The 25,749-nt window shown below is 39.8% G+C and overlaps 1 protein-coding gene across 1 annotated transcript in view; it reads right to left on the bottom strand.

Annotated features, from left to right (window-relative positions):
• The window catches only part of DTNA (dystrobrevin alpha), a 204,161-nt gene that overhangs the window by 73,380 nt on the left and 105,032 nt on the right, over positions 1-25,749 (bottom strand). The window contains exon 4 of the mRNA XM_081253018.1: positions 14,372-14,585. Within this exon, the coding sequence (XP_081109144.1) occupies positions 14,372-14,585 (214 nt within the window). The remainder of the gene's footprint in view (positions 1-14,371; positions 14,586-25,749) is intronic.

The following is a 25,749-nucleotide window of genomic DNA, read 5'->3' as shown; positions in this document are numbered from 1 at the left end:
CTGTACTGACAAGGGTTTAGTATATAGAATAAGTAATTTATATGAATAAGATTCAGATATCTGACATATTAGAAGAATAAGACATAATAAATTATTGTGTCTTTGTTCCTTACTAGACTCCAGAGAGGAATCATTTGTTACTCATCTTTGTTGCTGTCATTCTTAGCATAGTACCTAGAAGGCAGCTAGCCAGAATGCAAAACTGACCCAGTCTTATATGCTAGTGACTCTCCTGTTTATATTTCTAAGCCTAAGCACCAGACTTACATAATTACATATTAGAAATCTTCACTTGGATATCCTGCATCAAACCAAGTATATTCAAAGTAGAACTCATTATCTTTCAAAGCCATCTCATAATACTCTGACCAACTTAACTACTAACCTGCTCTTCCTCCTACAGTCCCTCTTCGGGTTGTCAGAATCACCATGTACCTAGTTACCCAGAAATGAATTCTGGGCAAGAGGTCACCCTTGATTTTTTGCTCTTCCTTAATTCACTACCACCCAAATAAATGTTTGAGGTACTCAGATATACCCACTTCACTGTATATTAAACTCACTTCCTTCTTTCCCTTCCGACTGCCATGGCTTCTATCAGCTCTTGCTTTAACACTGTAATAACTTCTTTTTTAAAAAAATAAATTTATTTATTTTATTTTTGTCTGCGTTGGGCCTTCATTGCTGCACGGGAGCTTTCTCTAGTTGCAGAGAGCGGGGGCTACTCTTCCGTGCAGTATGCAGGCTTCTCATTGCAGTGGCTTCTCTTGTTGCAGAGCATGGGCTCCAGGTGTGCAGCCTTCAGTAGTTGTGGCATGTGGGCTCAGTAGTTGTGGCTCGCAGGCTCCAGAGTGCAGGCTCAGCAGCTGTAGCACACGGGCTCAGTTGCTCCAAGGCATGTGGGATCCTCCCGGACCAGGGCTTGAACCTGTGTCCCCTGCATTGGCAGGCAGACCCTTAACCAATGCACCACCAGGGAAGCCCTGTAATAACTTCTTAAATGATCTCTCTGCTTGCACACTCATATCACAGATCTGACCATGTTACAGTCAGAGCCCTGTATTCGCGGTTCTGCATCTGCGGATTTAAGCAACCGTGGGTGGATATAGGGGTTGTCTGTAGGAGACTTGAGCATCCCCAGGTTTTGGTATCAGTAGGCGGTCCTGGAACCAAACCCCTGCAGATACCGAGGGATGATGGTACTTCATTATTTAAAACCCTGTTGCCTCCGTTTGCCCGCAGGATATAGTTCTAACCTTATCTGTTTTCTCTAGGCTCATCTGCTACCATTTCTGTTGCACTCCACACCACAGTGCCCTGTCAATGCCCTTCCCCCTATGCTCTGCTCAGGACTCTCCCACCCATTCATGGAGTCTCAGCTCAATATCATCATTCACTCTGCTCCGAAAACAGTTCTTCCCCTGATGTGGAATCACTCTTCCCTTTACTTTTACCTATTATTTGGCATCTGTCACTCACCTATCACTGAATGACCTTGATTTGTTTATTTACGTGTCTGCATGTATTTTGACTCCACACTGTGAGATCCTTGGGGGCAAAAACTATGTCCTCTCAATTAGCTGAATTCCCAGTGCCTCACCCTTTGTCTCACACAGCGTTAGTGAACAATAAGTTCCTTATATTAATTGATGACTATTAATCATTATAATAGGTGCCCTAGAATTTTGATTAAGTGGTTCACTAATTTTAGGGCAGGTAGCTGTAATAAAAATGCAATGATTTTGTAAAAACCACCTCATTCAAAATTATTCCATATCCCCTGCATTCCCAATTGCACGGATAACTGGAAGTATCAATAACTTTATTTTAGGAAGTAATTAGCTTCTCTTCCTAAGCTGAAACATGGCTCAAGTAATAACAGGAGAGTCTACAAAGTGTGGAAGAATAGGAGTAATATAGTGATAAAGTAATCTTCAAAATGCAGAGAAATTGAAGAGTATTATATGTGAGACCTCAAGAGCAAATGCAAGTTTCTTTCAATGAGTCAGAGAGAACAATTTATTTTTATTTTTTATGCAGCTTACATTTTCAACATTTACTTTAGAGTACTTCAAGATCTGTAAAACCCAGTGTTTTGAAATGGTCTGAGGTTAATTTCAGGATTAATTTCCATATTTTTTCCCACATCTTTATTGGAGTATAATTGCTTTACAATGTTGTGTCAGTTTCTGCTGTATAACAAAGTGAATCAGCTATATGTATACATATATCCCCATATCCCCTCCCTCGTGAGCCTCCCCCCCACCCTTCCTATCCCATCCCTCTAGGTGGTCACAAAGCATCAAGTTGATCTCCCTGTTCTATGCAGCAGCTTCCCACTAGCCATCCATTTTACATTTGGTAGTGTATATATGTCAATGTTACTCAGAGAGGGCAATTTAACTCAAGAAAGAGGACAGACCACAGATGATGTTGGGACAGAGAGCTCTCCAGAGGATGAAATGATGATAGCTCACGGGTGAATTCTTAAACCTTAGCTTTTAATGCAGAAGGTCCTAGGGAGATGACAGTGCTGTATTGTTGCTGGAAATGCAAGATTACTGCTATTAAACCCAAGAGTGGTTGTATCAGAGCTATTTTGCCAAATTGACATAATAAATCTAGATAAATCACCCAGTGGAGGGCGGCTCAATGAGAGTTTTGCAGGAACTGAAGGGTGAAATTAGGCCACTGGAATTTATTGGTATGTAAGCTACTACGTCAGATTGCAAATGTGACCCCTGTCACAAAGAAGGATTCAGGGGTATGCAGGAATGTACACCGTGGGAAGCACGCCAGTACCAGGTGAGTTCAGACCTTGCTCAGCCCTGGCACTGGATAAACCTTTAAGGAGGTGAATGAATGAGTGGAGATGGTGGACTTGGCTATGGAGAATGGAGGCACCAAAGAGTTAAATACAAAGGGATCTTTTTAAAGAACATTTTCAGTAGATATAACAGGATGAAGAAAAGGGGTGGAAAGAGAAAGATTTTCTCAAGGTCTTTGACAAGTTTCCACACCAAAGACCATTACTTAAACAAAGTCACCTTGGGATCAGGGTCCCTATTTTGTTGTGAAAAAAGAATTGGCATTGACACCGGAAGCAAAAATTAGGGAGAAGGTGGTACATCCCGAATGGAGAACAGAAGAGCTATTCTCATTAGGAATCTTCCTTAGTCGGGGCAGTTTGACTCATGAACAGTCAGTGAAATCTCTTAAGTATCTAAGGAGTGAAAAGTCAAGCTCTTGAGGATGGATAACAGGAAGCTCCTAGGAGTCTTGGGCAAACGAGCAGGAAAGCGGCATATTGTTCCAAAGTGAGTTCTGTACATGCAATGCCTCTAGGAGTAAAGTGGTTAAATGGCACATATGGAATGTTGGCACAGTTCAGGAAGTAGACCCACCAGAGTGTGCTGAGGATGAAAAACGTAGATTGTCCCTAATGCTGCAGGGCAAATGGTGCTCCAAGAGGAGCACTAGAAAAAGTCTACACACTTGTCTTGCTTTTATGAAAAGCTACGGCCACAGCACACCTTCAATTTCATGTGTAGTTCAGATTGCCACCTCAAGAAACAACAGATGCCATATGATCCAGCAATCCCTCTCCTGGACATATATCCAGAAAAACTCTAATTTGAAAAGATACATGCACCCCAATGTTCATAGCAGCACTATTCACAATAGCCAAGACATGGAGTCAACATAAATGTCTGTTGACAGAGGAATGGATAAAGAAGATATGGTACATAGATACAATGGAATATTACTCAGTCACAAAAAAGAATGAAATAATGCCATTTCCAGCAACATGGATGGACCTAGAGATCATCATACTAAGTGAAGTAAGTCAGAAAGAGAACCTAAAAAAATGATACTAAGGAACTTATTTACAAAGCAGAAACAGACTCACAGACAGAGAAAACAAACTTAGGGTTACCAAAGGGGAGGGGTACATCAGGAGTTTGGGATTAGCAGATACAAACTACTATATATAAAATAGATAAACAACAAGGACCTACTGTATAGCACAGGGAACTATATTCAGTATCTTGTAATAAAACATATGGAAAAGAATATGAAAAAGAAATATATATATAAAACTGAATCACTTTGCTGTACACCAGAAACTAACACAACATTGTAAATCAACTATACTTCAATAAAAAAAAATTAAAAAAAAGAAAGTGGCAACAGAGCCAAATGTGTTTGAGAGTATTGTCTGCAGTGTACAGTGTATACTGGATACAGCATACAGTGTAGCCATTAGAATCATTGACTTTTAGGACCAGAGTGGGCCTTAGAATCAGTGATCAATGACATGACCACATAAGCTTTTATTTGTGAATGAAAGCGGCTAGTGTAAAAGGTACAGTAAAAGCTTTAAAAATAAGTTTACTACCAGCCTATCATTTTTATTAAAAGAATAATTTTACTTTTAAAATAAAACAAAATTTTACTTATTTTAATATTTTCTCTTTCAATGTAGAGAGAGAACAAAAGGCATATACATATTTTACTCACTTCCCCCTCACTATTTGTTTTTTTGCATCATGAAATAGATTTTTTTAATCCAATTATCCTGAAGCTTTTGCCTTTGCAAATTTTACTCTCCTGTTGACATCAAAAATACCTAATTAAATTGTTATCTTGATATTTAATTAACACCTAAAAGGATATTTAAGAGAACCAGCAAATTATCAAAGGTAGAAACTAAAATTGCTTCACTAATCAATGTTTCTTTGAATTGTTTATTTCCCCTTATACCTTGTTTGCTCATTCTGAAAAATTTCAAATTTTCCTACAGGATACCTGATTTAAAATGGGAAAAGGAAAGCACTTACCCTTTGGTTAAATATATATATATATATATATATATATATATATATATATATATATATATATATATATATATGGAGATTGGTAGAGCGTCTGTCTTAAAAACATGCATTACTTCAAAGTTTGACTCATTATCACAGAAAATGAGTAACTGCTTTATGCTGGGCTTTTTCCATGACTATACAAAGAGACAAACTGACTTCTTTTAACTAAGATACTACTTTTAGGGAAAAGTTGTCTGGGAAGGAAAATCTACTTTTGACAAGAAGGAAAAAGAACAAATATATACTAATAGGTCTGGGATGGTAGGCTGAAGTTGGAACTGTAAAAATTTAATAAACAGAAACCTCAATTAAATAGTCAGGAGGCCAGCAGGGGGCGCTCTAAGCCCTGCGATGATAACAGAGCTCAACCGGAAGAAGAAAGACTCCTTTCCTGGCAAGGACTCAGCCAATGAAAAGCCATGGACTCTTTGTTTACTACAGCCCTCCCAACTTCCTTTCCCCCTCTATAAAAGTGCTCCCCTTGCCTTGCCCTGTGGGGACTCTCCAGGGTTGCAGACCCCGAATAGAAATTCCTTGTTGATCCCAAATAAACCCTTTATTCTCCCCTTTCTGGAGAAATAACTGGTAGTCTATTTGCTTCAGGTCAACAGAAACAGAATATGAAATTTCTCCAAGTTCCCAAGAGAGTTCCCTGTTTGAAATTACAGAACCCCAGGACAAATATCAAGTCCCTGAAAGTGAGAATGAATCCTGACCGATTCTTTTTTGAACAGGCTCAAGGAATTATTTCTCTATTTAAGAATACTAAAACCAGGAGTTCTCCTCTTACCAACATATTTTACCAAAGCATTCGGAAAGCATTTATGATAAGCAAAGGCCCAGCACTCACACTTGGGTTTCTCACACACTTTGGTGGCTTAATTCACTGGGAGATTGTGACCTCCTGGAGGGGTGGGATGGGGAGGGTGGGAGGGAGGGAGACGCAGGAGGGAAGGGATGTGGGAACAGATGTATATGTATGACTGATTCACTTTGTTATAAAGCAGAAACTAATAAAAAAAACTCACTGGGAGAATTGCTTCCTCCTCTGTCTTCCACAACATGCCTCTGTCATAACACGTTTCTCCTCTGGGAATTATTTTGTTCATATGGAACACACATTTATTAACTCAATAAATATTTATTAGCAATACCTCAGAAGTGGGGCATATAAAGATGAATAAGACGTGGCTCCTACCCTGCAAATTTGCCCATCATCTACTTGGGAGAAGGAGTCAAAACTAGTTAATTTTAATACAACACATTTTAAGGGCAGAGTCCATGTCTTACTCAACTATCATCCCCAGTCTATCGTAGCACCTAGAACATAGTGAGTTCTTAATACATGTTAGTTAAATTAATGAATGCACAAGTGAAATGTTCTGATTTACCACTTAAGTTTTATACTGAGCAATACTAAGTTTTGAGGAAAACTACAAAGGTTAACTTAATGGCCCTTAATATTAGATGGTGCAGTCATGTGAGTTGAATTTAGAAGGGATCACAGACATAATTACTCTTGTTTTGGGGAGACTAAAGTTAACATGTGAACACATAGAACTAAATCCCTTATTTGGCCCTGGCACCACTTTGGGCTCCCCATAATGTTAGCAAAACATCCGGGAAAATAATTCCTCATAGCACCGGGCCAGGTGAGTTTGCCAGGAGTTTGTCTAGAATGGAGAATGGAAGGGGCCAAATCTGTTGACATGTCTCCCTCTCTCCCATGAAATCCCACCTGCCACTCATCCAAAGTACATCTGACAGGAAGACGAGTGACATTACGGATGTTCAATTTATCTAAAACCATGAAAATTCTTTGGAAAGAGCTTCCCTTTTAGCAACATGTAGGAATCTTGGAACAAGGTATTTCCCACCAGCACAAAATGTTAGTGAGTAGAGAATGTGGACATGTTGGATTTAAGATGTGCTAAGAAAAAAATCACCAAGCCAAGTACATTTTAAAGATGGAGGCACATACATAATAAAACGCCAAGAGAAGAACATTTGGTTTCGTGTGACTCTTCTCTTTTTCCTTCATTCTCACCCATCCATAGAGCCTCACATGTAAACAACAAATTTTGTTGGTGTATTTTGCAGTGCATATTGCATTGAACATCAGAATCGTTTTTACAACTCAAAAGGCAGAAGGATTTTGGCAGAGTTCCAGGATTATTTCATATCCATGCATCTGAAATAGTGCTGTGGTACCTTTCATCATGTCGGGGGCTCAGCAGTGGGAAAGGATATTCAAATGGCTCAGCAAGGTTCAAGATGTCAAACAAAGAGGAAAATTCCAGAATTTTGTGTTCTCTATGAAAGACTATTATACAATGGATTTGGAGCTCTGGATGGCTGTCATAAAACTGACTGTAAATCTACAGTGTAAAACTTATTAAGTCCAAATAGCTCTTTCACATACACTCTGTCAAATATGTCTAAAGATCACAAACTGGAAAGGTTAGGAATGTGAGCATAATAATAATATCCTGTAATAAGCAGGGTAAGTCTGGGGGAAAAAGCACATTAATTCTCATATAAAAAGATGAAACAGAAAGCATGAATAGAGCTGAATTTAAACTGATGCCTGAAACAAAAGGATTTTTCCCCACTTACCTCACCTAGTAGGAAACTGTATGACCTGCAAATTATCTAACCTTTTTATGTCTCAGCTTCATCACTTACTCAACCTGAAAAATTATAATAATGTAACGCCAAACCAGTAAGATTATTGGCACACAGTAAATGCTGAGTACATTTTAGCATAATTATAATATTATTAACATCATTAGAGAATTCGCATTAAGAACTGACGTAGAGAATGGACTTGAGGACACAGGGAGGGGGAAGAGTAAGCTGTGACAAAGTGAGAGAGTGGCATGGACATATATACACTACCAAACGGAAAACAGATAGCTAGTGGGAAGCAGCCGCATAGCACAGGGAGATGAGCTCGGTGCTTTGTGACCACCTAGAGGGGTGGGATAGGGAGGGTGGGAGGGAGGGAGACGCAAGAGGGAGGAGATATGGGTATATATGTATACGTATAGCTGATTCACTTTGTTATAAAGCAGAAACTAACACACCATTGTAAAGCAATTATACTCCAGTAAAGATGTTAAAAAAAAATCTGACTCTACATTAAAAAAGAAAAGAAAAAAAGAATGGACCTCCAAAAATATGAAAACCACTGTTTAATATATATCATTGTCCTACTTCAAGTTTTCGAATATATGTGGAAATAATATTTGCTAAAAGTGAGGCCCCTGTCATATAATCTACTTTATGAGGAACTGTGCCAATAAGGGAGGCTCCTGAATTGAAATGAGATTAAGTCAACTGACAAAAGTTGATGTTAGTGTTTCCCGGGAAAGCAGGAAGAGAGTAAAGAGAAGCACATTAAAGTCTGTTGTGAAAATGGGATCGCCCACATTAGTAACCATGGACATCTAGTGATCTTCTCTGTGGAGGAGAAGTGAAAACAGAGGGTATGAATCTAGGTGACAGAGCAAACTTAGACCCACTAGATTTAGTAAAAGATTGGAGATTAAGGAGGGCTTAATCTCAGAAAAAGAATGAAAAGAAATTAGTGTGATTAGAGCTAAGTCTACCTTTGATTTTCATTCATTTATTCATTCACTCATGGATTCATTATGAGCTGGGTATTGGCTCAGGTGCTGTACATATAAAGAAAAAGACATGGTCCCACTTGAAAGTTGCTTGTGGGGGCCAGTCAGATAAGCAGAGAGACAGGCATCTCAAGAGACTATCAGAGTCATGTTCAAGGAACTGTGGGAGCTGGCAGAGGGTGAGCAGCTTGGCCATGAGAGCTGAAGGGCTTCACAGTGTATCAGCGTCTATGACCCCACCTCTCCAAAAGGCCATACATGATCAACTTTGAAGAATTATACCTCAATATACCTCAATAAAGGTATATATGTTTTGTTTTTTAATTTTTATTTTATTTTTTTATTTTTTATTAATTTTAATTTTTTTTGCAGTATGTGGGCCTCTCACTGTTGTGGCCTCTCCCATTGCGGAGCACAGGCTCCGGACGCGCAGGCTCAGCTGCCATGGCTCACGGGCCCAGCCGCTCCGCGGCATGTGGGATCTTCCCGGACTGGGGCACGAACCCGCATCCCCTGCATTGGCAGGCGGACTCTCAACCACTGCGCCACCAGGGAAGCCCTGTTTTTTTTTTTTTTTTTAAAGAATTATTTTCATCTTGTACCTTTCCACCATTTTGTTGTTGTTGTTACTTTCAATTCCCTAAAAAGTAATAACAGTAAAAGTCCTTAGAACACTTCAAAGAGATTTTCACCCCCACTGGGATATGGACAAGAAGTGAGAGGAAAAGGGCTGCCGAGTTAGTGGCTTCTGAAAGAGAGAGCCTCAGGGGAATGCTTCTGCCACCAAACAGGGAAGGAGGCAAGGCAGGCCAGTTCCTGGGGGACACGGAAGGAAAGAGAGAAGAGGAGGAGACTGACTTAAGGCTCTGGTCATTTCCTCGTATTCTTCTTCCCTCTCAGCCCTGCTCCCTTCTTCTGAGACCTCCTTTCCCATGCTTCCCAGGCACACCCCTCCATTTCCCTAGAGACACTTAGAGAAGAAAGCTTCTGGCTGTAGAAAGGGTCTGCTTAGAAGTTGGTTGGTTAATAGCCCACTGGGTGATATCCCTCCCAAGTATCCTTTTTTTTTTTTTTAAAGAAGATATTGGGGGTAGGAGTTTATTAATAAATTTATTTAGTTTTGCTGAGTTGGGTCTTCATTTCCGTGCGAGGGCTTTCTCCAGTTGTGGCAAGCGGGGTCCACTCTTCATTGCGGTGCGCGGCTCTCTCACTATCGCGGCCTCTCTTGTTGCGGAGCACAGGCTCCAGACGCGCAGGCTCAGTAGTTGTGGCTCACGGGCCTAGTTGCTCCACGGCATGTGGGATCCTCCCAGACCAGGGTTCGAACCTGTGTCCCCTGCATTAGCAGGCAGATTCTCAACCACTGCGCCATCAGGGAAGCCCCCAAGTATCCATTTTTAGAAGGAAAGTGATCAAGACAGAAACCTTCTAGACTGAAGGGACTGCCTATTCAGTGACAGGATGGCAAGCATGGCATAGGCCATTGGAGGCAAATGCTAGGTCTTGACAGTCTACGAATCATCCTATGTATGTAGTGATGTACTGTATCTTGAGGCTGACTTGGCCAAAGAGCAGAGAAACCTCACAACCGGGAAACTGACCACAGCCTGCGGCAAGGATGCCTGTGTAAGAACTGAGATCCAGGGATTCTGGCGGGGAGAGGAACAGAAGGGTGCTACTCTTGGGGAACTATGTTGTGGGAAAGTGAGCCTGGTTCTCAGGGGTGCATCCAAGTCAAGTGGACCTTGATCCTCATTTCAGGTCACTGTTTCTTGGCAGAGTTCAACTGGCTGGGGCTGGTGAACTTTAAGGCACAAGCAAACTAATGAACATATTTCTTTGAATGCAAGTTCTTATTCTTCATGGGTTTAAATTACTGTCTTTCCTTTAAATTTTTTTTTTTTTTTTACATTACCTCTTTAGAGTCCAGGTTGTTAAGGCATCTCTAACTCTTTTATTTTGGATTTTTCCTCTCTTTTTCTTTTAGTATGTCCATTTAAAATACAGCAAATGAGGGGAATATCTCCTAAATGTTTCAGTGATTTTGTAATAGCAACAGCACTTCATTGATCTACCAGTATCAGGCTCATTCATGTCTACCAAAATACAGAAGGCTCCCTTAAATACTTGCGTTCTGCGAATTAATGCCATTTGCAGCAACATGGATACAACTAGAGATTATCATACTAAGTGAAGTAAGTCAGAAGGAGAAAGACAAATACCATATGATATCATTTATATGTGGAATCTAAAATATGACACAAATGAACCTATCTACAAACAGAAACAGACTCATGGACATAGAGAACAGACTTGTGGTTGCCAAGGGGGAGGGGGTTGGGAGGGGGATGGAGTGGGAGGTTGGGATTAGCAGATGTAAGCTATTATATATAGAATGGATAAACAACAAGGTCCTACTGTATAGCACAGGGAACTATGTTCAGCATCCTATGATAAACCATAATGGAAAAGAATATGTAAAAGGAATGTATATATATATATATATATATGTATAACTGAATCACTTTGCTATACAGCAGAAATTAACACAACATTGTAAGTCAACTATACTTCAATAAAAAATAAAAAATAAATATTTGGGTATTATGGGATAGGTAGTAGGAAGTGACATCAGATTTCCATACTGGATCTCAACTGGATAATTAGAAGTTTACTATTATAAGAGAGAGAATTGAACAGTCCTTTTATTCTTGTTTCTATTCTTATATTCACTTCTAAATTGTATTTTCAGGTACTGGGACTTCCTGACGGCTCACCTCTCACATTGTCTAAAATTTCAAAATCCATCAGACAGAAAATTTGTTTTGCAGTAGAACTGCCTGTATTCATTTGCTCTGCCAAAGGAGAGCAGGCAGAAGCATCTGCAGACTGGGGTCTCTATGTGGATGTGTCTGTGAATCTCTACAATGAGATTTCTTTGGGTGGATGTGTTTCTAAATCTACTACAATGAGATTACTGAAAGAATACATCAGGGGCCTTCCTATTGCAGTATAATTGCTTTACAATGGTGTGTCAGTTTCTGCTTTATAACAAGGTGAATCAGTTATACGTATATCTCTTCCCTCTTGCGTCTCCCTCCCTCCCACCCTCCCTATCCCACCCCTCTAGGTGGTCACAAACCACCGAGCTCATCTCCCTGTGCTATGCGGCTGCTTCCCACTAGCTATCTATTTTACGTTTGGTAGTGTAAATATGTCCATGCCATTCTTTCACTTTGTCACAGCTTACCCTTCCCCCTCCCCATATCCTCAAGTCCATTCTCTAGTAGGTCTGTGTCTTTATTCCCATCTTATGCCTAGGTTCTTCATGACCTTTTTTTTTTCTTTTAGATTCCATATATATGTGTTAGCATACGGTATTTGTTTTTCTCTTTCTGACTTACTTCACTCTGTATGACAGACTCTAGGTCCATACACCTCACTACAAATATCTCAATTTCGTTTCTTTTTATGGCTGAGTAATATTCCATTGTATATATGTGCAACATCTTCTTTATCCATTCATCCGATGATGGACACTTAGGTTGCTTCCATGTCCTGGCTATTGTAAATAGGGCTGCAATGAACATGTTGGTACATGACTCTTTTTGAATTATGGTTTTCTCAGGGTGTATGCCCAGTAGTGGGATTGCTGGGTCATATGGTAGTTCTATTTTTAGTTTTTTAAGGAACCTCCATACTGTTCTCCATAGTGGCTGTATCAGTTTACATTCCCACAAACAGTGCAAGCTTTTGCACAGCAAAGGAAACCATAAACAAGACCAAAAGACAACCCTCAGAATGGGAGAAAATATTTGCAAATGAAGCAACTGACAAAGGATTAATCTCCTAGATTTACAAGCAGCTCACACAGCTCAATAACAAAAAAACAAACAACCCAATCCAAAAATGGGCAGAAGACCTAAATAGACATTTCTCCACAGAAGATATACAGATTGCCAACAAACACATGAAAGAATGCTCAACGTCATTAATCATTAGAGAAATGCAAATCAAAACTACAATGAGATATCATCTCACACTGGTCAGAATGGCCATACATCAAAAAATCTAGAAACAATAAATGCTGGAGAGGGTGTGGAGAAAAGGGAACTACTCTACCTTGGTATAATCCTTAAGCTTAGCATCCAACAGTCTTGCAATGATTCAGCTACATTATCATAGCTATTTAGAGAACATTTACAGCTCTGTTTTTTGAAATGCTCTTCCCAATATTTCCAAACAAAAGTGAAAAATCTATTAGGTTAAGCCCCATCTGTTTCACAAAATACCCCATCCTTATTGTTAATTTGGCCCCATTTCTGTATTTACAGAGTTGGTCCAAATTATGTTTTAGCTTTGATTCCTTATGAATCCTCTAGAAATACCCCAAGATGTAGCAGGAAATTCTCTCTATTTACATTTTCTATTGTTACAACAAATAGAGCTCCTGAAGACTTCAGTAACAGGTCTGAAAGCTGCCATGCTCTTGCTAAGGGGACACGACAGAAACGCTGTTATAGAAATTCCACGGCTTGGTTCCACTCTGCCCCCTGTCATGTGGAACCACATCTTCCTCTTCCAGCCCTGTCGCTTGGCTACCACAGTGATTAGCCCAAAGCAGTACATCACTTCTGAAGGCTGCACAGACTAAGCATGGAATCTATCAGGCTGGACTGCTTGTTTATTTCAACTTCAGAATTTCTCAAAATATTAACATGGAGACAATAATGTATACTGGTCAAACTGAGCACGTACAATTCTGTCACCACGCTAGGTTGCAAAATGACAGCTGGTGACTTTTGTCAGTGGCATAATAACATTAGCCTGGCTGGAACATCTCCAGTGCTGGGTTTAAATATTCCTAAACATTGGCTAGACAACGAGACTAAGCACAATCTTCTGAGATTCTTAAAATGGCATTGTTGAAAGATCAAGCTAGCAATTTTCCTTCTTAATATTCAAAACCAGGGGTGAAATTGGAGGTGCTGATCCTGTATCTAGCCTAGGGGCCATCAGCAAACGCCCCTTTGAAATTTTCGGCTGATAGTGGGATTCAGGGGAGGTTTTACATTTCACAGGGCTGCCACATGTGCCTTGGAAAAAAAATCGAAGCTGAATCTCTAAATCCCCACCCACTCTGCCACTATCATGCTGAGAGCCACTGGACCTGCCGATTGTCACTGGACAAGTGACAATCTCTCTGTGCTTCGGGTCCTTCATCTGTAAAATGAGAGGTTTGGAAGAATGGTCTTTAAGATCTCAGACAGTTCTGAAATTCCCTGAGTCTGCGAGGGGAAGTTATAAGATAATGAGGCTGAGTTTCAGTCGTGGTGCGTGGATGGCATCACGTTGTTTTACATGGTACGTTATTGACCAGTCCATTTAATGCAAGTCACAGCTACTTTTACTAGGCTGGTCAAGGAAGGAACCCTTTTCAACATCTGTTTGCTCTGGGGTCTTGCTATGACACCTCAGAAGCACTGTCTTAGACAATTTGCAAAGGAGAGCGTTAAAAACATCCTCCCACATCATGGTTCATTAAATCGCTTCACGGGCCTATCACGCAACGCTTCCAAGCATCCATAGCTTCTAGGAAGTGTGGGATGAGTTAAATAAAGGTCAGCACATAAAATACAATTGTCCTCCACTTCCTATGGAGCTATTTTACTCTCTAAGTCATTTCCAAAGCATTTAAAATTTATATTAAACACATAGAAACTTTATTGAGATAAGTATCTGACCAAGAAAAAAAGAAGCAGTTGGTTACTCTAGAAAATTCTTTGGTATAAAGACCAAGAAGCACAAGAGGAAGGGGAGACCGAACATGTAGTGAGTCACAGATATTCAGAGGGAGCTTACGGATCAAAGGCTGCCAGCAGGAAGTTTAGCAGGAGGCTGATGGACTGCTCCACCTGAATTTGGTGAGTGGTTGGCATCCTTTTGTTGAGCTGGTAAAAAATGGTGGAGAGCACAGCCTCCAATCGGGCCACGTTGAGTTCTATGTTTGGGTCCACATTGTTCAGACCATTTTCCCTCAAAGCTTCTATGACGTTCCAAATGTCCACCAGGTGCACTACATACAATGAAAGCAGAGTGGACACGTCAGACCAGAGTGCATGGAAAGGTAAATTCATTATTATACATGTACCATCTGTCCTGTTTTGTCAAGGTGCCTCATAGGGTTCAGTATGTGTTCCACTACTATAGGAGTTGACATCAGTAAAGGCACATAGTGCAGGATCTCAAAGAGCTGATGTACAATGTGTAACAGCAAACAAATGATTTTCTGAACATCACAGTAGAGAGTTATTTCTATTCTTCACAATAGACCCTTGAAATACTTACATGTGAGGATAAAGGAAGTTAACTGGCAAATGCAAAGGTCCAAGGGAAGTCACCTGGCATTTGTATCCAGGTCTAGTTGGGTTTTTAAAATATTGAGATATAATTGGTATATAACACTGTGTATGTTTCAGGTGTTGATCTGATACATTTCTATATTGATTTGATACATTTCTATATTGCAGTATGATTACCACCATAGCGTTAGCTAACACATCATGTTCCATAATTATCAGTTCTTTTTTGTGGCGAGAACTTTTAAGATCTAGTTTCTTAGCAACTCTGAAGTATATAGTACTTGTGATTAAAATTAACAAGTCTATGTGGCTTTAAAGCATTTTCCCACTTGTACACCCTGACCCCTTACAAAGAAAAGAGAGAACCAACACTTAAATTCTAGTGTTTGAAAGGCTATCAAAACTGCATTTGAGTATTTAAAATATTTTCATTTATTTACGTATTTTTAGTAGTATGACGTTTGAAATAAGAAAAAAGGGAAAGTTAAAGTAAGCAGGAAGGCAGGCGGGGGAAAAGGAAAAGTTATCTTTACAATGCAGCAGTAGAACTAAGGCAGAGATCACTTAACTCACCTGATCAAGAACAGTTTCTTGGTTCCATTGTTAGTAAGCTCATGTAACTTAAGTCATGGTTACTTTCACTAGGATAGTCAAGAAATCCATTTCTATTTCTTTCCTGTTCACCCCGAGGTCTTGTTATGACATTCCCAGATAACATCACCACAATCAAGACGATGGACACGTGTATCAAGCCCAAAGGTCTCCTCGTGCACCTTCTGATCCATCCTGCTCCCCACCCCAGGCAACCACAGATCTGCTTTCCATCACGATTTTCTAGAATTCTATATGGCTGGAATCATACCATATGTACTCTTTTTTTGGTCTGTATTCTTTTATGTAGTGTAACTATTTTGAGAATCATCTATGTTGTTGCATGATAATAGTTTGTTCCTTTTTTTTTACTGCTGAATGGTATTCTGTTAAATGGATATGCCACCATTTGGTTATCAACTCACCTGTTGACAGACATTTGTGTTGCTCCAGTTATTGGTTATTATGAATAAAGCTGCTATGAACAATCATGTACAAATCTTTGTATAGACATATACTTCCATTTCTTTTGGTAAATACTTAGAAACGAAGTGGCTAGGTTGTATGGTAGGTGTATGTTTAATTATGAAACTTCCAAAGTGTTTTTCAAAGTAGTGGTAGTGTTTTACACTCCCATCAGGAGTGTGAGAGTTCCAGATTCTCCACATTTTCACCAAATTTAAGGTTCACTTTTCATTATACTTTGGTGTTTGAAAATAAACATGTTGATTTTCTCAATGAAGTATATCCTTATGTTTTAATTTCTGAGAACTATACACACCACATAGGCTTTTCCACCAACAACTTTCAAGTTTTAGTCTCCTATCTCTTTGCTCACTTCTGATACTATATTTGAAAAACAAAACTAACATCTATTGAGATCCTGGACTTGAAGTTGAAATTAACACCAGACTTGGAATCCAAAGACCTAGGTCCACATCTAGCTCGTCTACTATGAGTGCATACCCTTTTAGCCTTGACTTAGAGCCTCACTTTCCTCGTCTATAAAGTGGGGATTGTGTTCATTAAATGGAAAAATGCATGAAATCAAAAGTGGTAGTGCCTGGTACATGGGTACAATACATTATACATGAACAAGTGAATAATGTGAATCATGTCAAAAGAAAACTTTTTTGGCATATCTCTGGTTTGGAGCAGAGGAATACAAATCACTTTCCAACTGAATTACTTAAATATTTATTAGAGTTGGATGAATTCAGATGTGATTCCAATTTTGCAACCTTCTCTGTATATCACATAACAAGGATGTTCTTTGTATTCCTTAATGTTATTTATCCAATTTTTCAATTTAGCAAGTGAGGTACTCCTAGGGAGATGGCATTACAAGTTGAATTTATTTATTAATTAAACTTTCTTGAGGGAAATAGCTGGTATTCCTATAATTATTCCCTATATGTTTGATCTACAAATCCTCTGGATCTAGTCCTTGGGGATGTCTGGGTACAGGATACAAAGAGAGCAGTTATGATGAGATCTCCCCCATCATCCTGATTGGTATCTGTGCCCAGGTAACCATAGGAAGTGGGCTACTGACCTATTCTGATCTGGATCCTGGCTATGGATCACATGAAACAGGCATTGGAGAAGAGGAATATGGACTGTGAACTTGAGCACAGGAGGGAGTTGGCTACAAGGCAGGAAATGGCTGCTGGTGGAGGGAGATAGTCTGGATGGCTAGGTCTCTCCTGAGGAGACGTTGTAGAGCACGGGGAGGCCCTCAGGATTCCCACAAGTGGAATAACACAGGTTCACGGGAGTGGCCAACAGACCCAGAGGGAGGTTCCTTAGGCAATTTAGCCTCTGCGTGTCCAGCCTATACTCACCTCTTCTCTTCCAAACCCACTTTCTCTGGGGTTCCCTTCTCTAGTGAATGGCGCTAGCCCCCGTCCCTCCCCCTGGTCCAGCCAGAATCTGCATTTCATCCCTGGGTCCTCACATCCCACGTGTTCTCAGTGACCAAGTCCTATGAATATATCTCTTAAATGTCACTTTAATGCCTCCATTTCCATGGACCCTTATTTGCATCACCCAATTCCATCATCCACTGCTGTCTTCATTATCTCTTATTGGTTGACTGAATCAGTTCTTTTGTCTTTATTCTTTCTCCATTCCAATTCTTCCTACACATTGCAGTCAGAGTGATATTTCTGAACTGCAAATCTGACATGTCACTTGTACGCTGCTGAAAGTCCTTTAATAACTTCCCATTAATTTGAAATCCAAACTCTTAAACATGTCTTGCAAAGTTCTTTTTGATCTGGCCTCATTTACTTCGTATCTATGTCTCATCCACTGTAACTTAGTGTCAGTACCATTTCTTCAAGGATGTCTTCTGGATCCCCTGCCTCTAGGTTTTGTATCCCTCCTATGTGTCACCTTAGAATCCTGTTCTTCCTCATCACAGTATTTATGAACTCTCTGTACAGACCAGCTGGTCATCTGTTTCCACCAGCTGGTCACCTGTTTCCACCTCTACATCGCACATGCCACAGAAAGAGACTGTCATGATAATTGTTCACACCCCTAGCACTGTCACAGGGCCTCACACATCATAGGAGCTTAATGAATACTTGTTGGCTAAGTGAGTGCATGACAAGGAAATGACAACAGTGAAACAGGGTCTTCTAAGGATGCATTCAATTGCTAATGACACAACAAGGCATAGTCATGAACAATCACACAAGCCTTGGATTGAATCTTAGATATATCAACAGTCAAATTACTTGACTTCTCTGGATCTTCATCTTAGAAAAGTGGGGCTGATAACAGTCCTTACCCTCCGATGATGACTATGAAGGTTAAATGGGATGATGCCGGTAAAATGCTTGGAATAAGGCGTATACCATAGGAAATAATAATGGCCGAGGATTACAGACAAGTTAAGCATCTGAAAATCATATGAAAGTTATTAAAAATAAATCTGTTCTGTATTTGTGTCTTTACATATCTAAGGTCTCAATATAAGGAAAAATAAAATACTAATTCTGGCTGTGAGAATAGATAGTTATAAGTGACTTAAAAACAACTAGTTTTCATAATTATGTGCTGGGCACTGTGGTAGGTCCTGGGGACTCGATGGTAAACCATACAGGTGTGGTTCCTGCCTCATGGACTAACAGTCTGGTGGGGATACAGGCATGCCTCACTATCGCCCAAACAGATAATCAGAAATCATGACTTACTGTGACAGACAGGGTGCCACGTACAAAACGGGATTACGATATGGTCGTGAAGGGGCTTGAAGGACAAGATAAGGTGGAGGAGCACTGTAACTGCTATAAGGATTTTGGTCTTTATGCTAAGACATGGGTTTTGAACAGCAGAGTGACATGGTCAGTAATGCAGCTTAAAAAATATCATTTCTGACATTGAGGGAAAAAAGGAACAGAGATGGACAGGCACACATGCAGAAATCGCTGGAGACTATTGCTCTAGTCCAAGTAAGAGACTGTGGCATTTTTACATAGGGGGTGGCAGGTATGCAGACAACTATAATTATGCACATTATTTTCTAGGAGTGGCAGAGTGGAAATGATACAGATTTTGCCATCACAAAGACTGAGGTTTCACTCCTGGCTCCACTAATAACTGTAAAACTGTGGGCAAGTTATTTCACCTCTATACAGTTTATTATTCCCTTTTTAGAAATGAGAAAGCTAATGCCACCCAGAGGGAGTTGTAGTGAAGATAAAAGAGAAAAGGTATACACAAGTGCTGACCACAGGGCTTGGCACATAATATTTTGTGTTAAAATAATTAAACACTCTGATCTGCAGCCATGCTATGCTATTATTAATTTACAAGATTTATTATGAATCCAAATTTAAGTTTTAGCCCAGTCCTCCAAATTCAATAAACTAATTAACATACAATTTTGAGCATATATTATGTAGGTGATATCAGAGAAGCACAAACACCATCCCCGCCACAAAAGCAGATACCTATTCAGTTTGGTTGTCAAATATTCTGCGTTAGTGGAGTTTGAATTGCTTTCACTGTATTTGTTAACAGAGACCTGGTAAGGAAGGCCTGCTTTCATAAAGATTTCTTGGAAGCTTTATTTCACTGGTAACTACTTTGAGAGGTTCAGATCACAGCACAGAGTAGTACAAGTTCCTGGGTGGTTGATTGGGTTTCCACCTGGTTTCCCTACTGGCTATCCATTATGACCTGAGCAAGCCACTTAATGTCCTTAAGTTTCAGTTTCCTCATCTGTAAAATGTGGACAATAACAGCTTTTCCATTACAGGGTTATTGTGGGAAGCAAATGAGATAATCCATGTAAAGCACTTCACATAGTGCTTAGTGCATAACAAGCATTCAATACCTATTAATGATTATTGAAAAAGGTAAGTATCACAAGACTTTTGCTTAATTAAATAGGAACATAAAGAAATGAGCTAAGTTGAGAGTCATTAGGAAGTTATTAAGAGGTCTGTTTTAAAGGTCTGACAGTTGTATGAGTATGTTACTTATTGTTGAGCTATCAAGTCATTTTAGAAAACGAGGAATTTATTTAGGTCATGCAATGATGACCACGTAACACTAGATGGCACTGTGAACACTTTACTAAATATCCATCAAGCTTTAAATGTCCATCACAGAGCACCTACTATCATGCACAGGTGATAAGAAGTGGGGTTTCCCCATCTATAAAACTACATACTTTTTATACTAATATATTACATAAGACATCAGTTTGCATAATGAAATTATTCAGATAACATTAACCATATCAAGAATAGACAAAATGTATTCTTTTTTTAAAAGATTTTTTTTTGATGTGGACCATTTTTAGAGTCTTTTTTGAATTTGTTACAATATTGCTTCTGCTTTTTGTTTTGTTTTTTTTGTCCCCGAGGCATGTGGGATCCTAGCTCCCCAACCAGAGATTGAACCTGCACCCCCTGCACTGGAAGGCAAAGTCTTAACCACTGGATCACCAGGGAAGTCCTGACAAAATGTATTCTTAAAAGCAATATTTAGTACTTCACAGAATCTTAAAAATAATATGTTAATTTCAGACATTTATTATTAACATGTCATGGTCCATCTTTATAAATAAATAGAAATAGACAGATCTTCAATAGTTTGCCTTAAATTCAGGAAATATCAGGAAGAAAATGGCTGGGTCAGAGGCAGGATGGGGGGGTGGGAGGAAATGTTTGTATGTGGGCAGAGAAGAGTTTGTTGATCTCAAGCGATGTTTCTTATCTGTTTGCTGATGTCTTACACTCTATTAACAAGAGATGGACTCTTTATTTCATAGATATAGATGACTTATATCCAAGTATCCCTGAGATAAGTGCAAAAATGCCAAACTCATTTATACCAGATAGAAATGACCGAGGTCATAAACTTTATGAGAAGTAGGAGAATCATATAAGTAGGGTAAAATCTGGAAGAGAGGGTACAGATAGGATAGGAAAATCAAAAGACACTTCATGAAACAGGGCCCCTCAAAATTCCCAATTCCAGATTCTACCACTTACTGATTCCAAAATTTAGCAGGGTGGGAAAGGGTTTTGACAAAGCTCTCCAGGTGACTCTTGACAATCACTGACTTATAAACCTTTAGAAGGCTCTCAGAGGGCTTGCAGCTGGGGAGGGTCAATAACCATCATCTAGTGACTTCATCTCATTCACTTTGGAGTGGTGGTTCTCAACCATGGCTGCACACTGGACTCACCTACAAGGCTGTAAAATAGCTCCCTGGTGATGCTGCAGCTGCTGGTCCAGGACCATACTTGGAATCCCAAGACACTAGGCTTGTTAGAGATGCAGACTCTCAGGTCCCCACCCCAGACTAGAGAATCAGAATCTGCATTTTAACAACATCCCCAGGGAGCTTGTATTCACATTAGAGTATGAGAAGCACTGCTCTAAGGCAGAAGTTCTCAGTCCTTCGGCATCAAGACAGCCTCCTACGTTCTAATAGGTTGTGAGGTACATCACAAGAAGTTGGTCACTATCAATTTATGCAGTTTAAGAATGATTTATATAATTATGTCTATACACATTTGTGAACAAAAAAAGAACAAAGAATGTTTATTACTCATCATCCAGCTTTACAAAGGTTAAGTCGCAACCCACTGCAATCAGCCACTGACAGTGCACCCTGAGGGATGAAAAAACAGGATGAGGCATTCTGTGCTTTGTATAAATGGGCACCTAGATAGTTAAGATACACATCTCAGGAAGAATTTCAATGACCCCAGATTCTTGCATCTTCCTATACACAGAAAAACACGAAAATCATTAACTTGAGATACCTGTTCTTTGTGCCTAGCAGTAATCTTTTACCAAGATGTATGTTTGACATCATGTACTTCCCAGCCAAAAAATTCATATATATATGAATTTATCCCTGTTACCCCATATATCCCCGCTACCCTTCAGAGCAGCTCCTTAGACCTATCTCCCGGACTATAGTCCTCTGTAACTCCCTGAATAAAACTTGAACTCACAACTCTTAGTTAGGCTGGGAATTGAACATAATCTGTCGATATGCCATTGGGAATATGCATACCCTCTAGTGTGTAGACGGTGTGTTTGTGTGTATATATGTGTACATGCCCATACACATGCCCTCTCAACCCTCACCCACCCTTGCCACCGATACTTAAAGTGACGGTGACCGTTATCTGAGGCTTTGTTATGACTTGTTTTTCCACCTCTGAGACATGCAGGTAAGAGCAGGGTGAGTTCTGCTGTTGATTTACTCATCAAATCCCACTGCAAACCAGATAGGTTGTTTCTCCTGAAAACTCATCCAACTCTTCCCTCCCTGGACCAAAGTTTCCTGACCTTCAGGAAAATTCCCAGCAGGAATTTTCCCTTGTAACCACACTCTTCAGAGTATGAGAACCAAGTTCAGGTGGTATTTCTGAGTAGTTTATACTGTGGGTTTGGAGTGCCAAATTGTGTTCATTCACATAGCAGATCCTGAAAATATGTTTGTAGGCTTGTAGAAAAGTTAATTATGGACATTCATTCTTTTAGTTGTCCAGTAAATTCGGATGCTTTTAGCACTAAAAGATGAGCACACATTAAAGCATTGTCTTCTTCCTATGACAGCTCTCAAATAGCAAATTTCATTCAGTATTCTAAATGCCAAGTAGACTTTAAGTCAAAATGCTTTTAAGGAGCTTCACGTGTGGGTCAGGCCGCCACAGGGTGGGGTGTGAGGAGGTGGGGAGAGGAACGTATCCCCTTGTGAGTGCCAGGAATGACTTCAGAATCCTCTTCAAACTCATTACCCCAAGCCACTAACAAGCCTTCTTTCTTAGCCTTCCATTCCAAAGACTAAAACTTCATTCATACATTAAGTACTTATTCAGCCCTTATTATGTGGCAGCATTGTTCTCAGTTCTAGAATTAGCATGAACAAGACAGGCAGGTCCCTGATCATACAGAACTTGTAAGTGGTGAAGAATAGAGATATTTAGCAAACAAGTGCTTTGAGCATGCAACAACAATCTATTTTCTCTTATACAGAAGAAAAATAGACTTAAAGATAGTAGATTTGGAGTCAAGTCTTTCTTCATTTGTACAATAGGAATAATAATATCCACCTTTCTTATTTTATAGGTGTCCTGGGAATAACAAAAATGGAAAACGTTTAGTAAAAATGTAAAGCACTATATACATTTTAGGCATTACTCTTATTTTTGAGAGAAAATTTACTGTCGTATTCAGATAGAATTATAAAAATCCCCTCCCAATTCTTTCAATTCTTTGCTCCACTCTGTCAGTTATAAAAATATTTGTCCCTTAATGCAAGCTTTTTTTCTATAATTTCAGGTTTGTTTTCCTCTTAACAGATGTGATGTTATAACCCACCCCCCCATGAGAGATTGTAACAGTGATGCCTAGTTTAGTTCACTTGCAGATCAAATACTTACCTTGAAATTCAGGGAGCATCAACTCATGAGAAAAAAATTGCAGCGTATCACTATTTACCATACATCTATTGCACATACGGGCATAAACATATGGAGAAAGACTGCCATATGCTTATACATACAGAGTTGGGAAAGGAAGCAAGAAATGAGATTCCATAATATTTTTGAAAGGAGTTAGATCCAACTGGAAATTTTAAAGATTCTACAATGCATTACATGTTTGATGTGGTAGGTGATTTAACACAATAGAAAAGTCTGACCCTGAAAGAGCTTACGATTCCCATGGGAGAGACACATTCAGAAGGCCTAACTGAAGCCCTGTTCGAGACACTATGTAATCAAAAGTCCATATTCATAGAGCAGATTAAAAAAAAAAAAAACTACCGGAGCTCAACATACAAGGATGCCGTTGTGGGCTGGAGACTTTGGAAAGGTTTTAGAGGAGGAGAAGGTAGAGTTCAAGATGGTTCCTGAATCACAGCAGGATATGAATACATGGAGATGAGGCGGGGAGGATACTCCAGCAGGAAGAGGGTCGAGGGGCCAAAGGCAGAGAGGAGTGAGTGATCATGGTGTAATCGGATCTTGTACTGACCTGACTGGGCCAGTGGAGTTTGTGCTGGGTTCACTGGAAAGCAGGGTCTATACCTTTGAAACGTTTCCTGTTGCCCATTATATAAGACTTCTCTAATTTTTCAGTAAGTAAACAGAGAGATTGAGAATTTGCATCCTGCAAAATTTAATGCTTAATTTCATTTCCCAACTACCATGTCAGCTAATTCAGATCCCCAGCTACAGCCAACCAGTCCTGGAGTGAAAATCAGAGGTGATCTTTAGAGCAGTGAGTGGATCTCAGATCGTGGCCTCTGATTCCATGTGTCTGGAGTTCAGCCAGGGCATCCCTAGGTCTCAGTAACTCCTTAGGTGATTTTGAAAGAGAAGGAAGTCTGAGAACCACTGCTATGGAGCAAGACTTAAGGTAGCAGCCCCCAACCTTTTTGGCACCAGGGACTGGTTTTGTGGAAGACAATTCTTCCACGGACGGGGGTGTGGGGAGGGATGGCTCAGGTGGTAATGAGAGCGATAGGGAGCGATGGGGAGAGGCTGATGAAGCTTCCCTTGCTTGCCCACTGTCACCTCCTGCTGTGCAGCCTGGTTCCTAACAGGCCCCGGGGGTTGGGGACCCTTGACTTAAAGGATGGAGTTAGATGAGAGACAGGAAGAAGAGGAAACTGATGTTTGTTTGAGTCAGACAAATTTATTTAAAAAATATCATGAGAATCCCAAGAACATTGTGGTGGAGAAAGCCACGTGCAAATTAGCCAGTTAAGATTTTTCAAGTATATACTTTATGCCCTTATTCAGGTCTTTGATCATGACAAAGTTGTGTTTAAAAAAGCTGTTAGGAACTCAGTTAAGTGGTATGCTTCACCAGGGTTAACAAATGCATTTTGATGTGATTTACACTGAAGATATTAGTCATCACTCACATTAACCAAACACTGAGTTCAGAAAGAAAATGTCAGCAAATGACAGTTTTCAGACTTGATCTCCATTAGTGAGCCATGAGCTATATACCTTTCTAAAATATGAATCTAGGGCTTCCCTGGTGGCACAGTGGTTGAGAGTCCTCCTGCCGATGCAGGGGACACGGGTTCGTGACCAGGTCTGGGAAGATCCCACATGCCGCGGAGTGGCTGGGCCCGTGAGCCATGGCCGCAGAGCCTGCGCGTCTGGAGCCTGAGCTCCGCAACGGGAGAGGCCACAACAGGGAGAGGGCCTCGTACCGCAAAAAAGAAAAAACAAAACATATATATATATATGAATCTAAACAACATCTGAGTAGCTCACCAAATTATTTTATGTTCCAAACTCAACATCTTCCTTGCTCTCAACATGTGCCTTTATCACCAAGATAGTTCTATTTGTTAAGGATCTTTGGGGAGAAGCATCATTTCTTACAAACATAACATTTTATTTTCACTTTAATTTCCTGGTTAAGGTGGATGAAAAGGTCTACAACATATTTTTGGTGTAAAATCAAACTGATTATGATGCTGGTCCTCAAAGGCCCTGGCAGTACATCCACTGCCTATCAGGAAAAAGTATTCAGTTTTCCTTAAATTGTGTTTGCAGACTTGCGTGATTATTCAAAATGAGGTATAATAATTGTTGGCTCAATAGATGTCAGTAAATTAAATTTAACTATGTTCAATTGAATAAGCATTTATTAAGCCTATTAGTTTTCAAAGTATTGTACCAAGGATTGTAAAAATAATAAGAGAAGGTAAATGAAAAGAAATATCTGAACAATGATTAATTTCTCACCGTCAGTGTTCAACTTTGTTCAGAATATACTTAA

This window comes from Mesoplodon bidens, assembly GCF_964165515.1.
Source record: "Mesoplodon bidens genome assembly, chromosome: 13".
Lineage (NCBI taxonomy): Eukaryota > Metazoa > Chordata > Mammalia > Artiodactyla > Ziphiidae > Mesoplodon > Mesoplodon bidens.
Note: the sequence above shows the minus strand (reverse complement) of the source record. Positions and strands in the feature narration are given on the sequence as shown.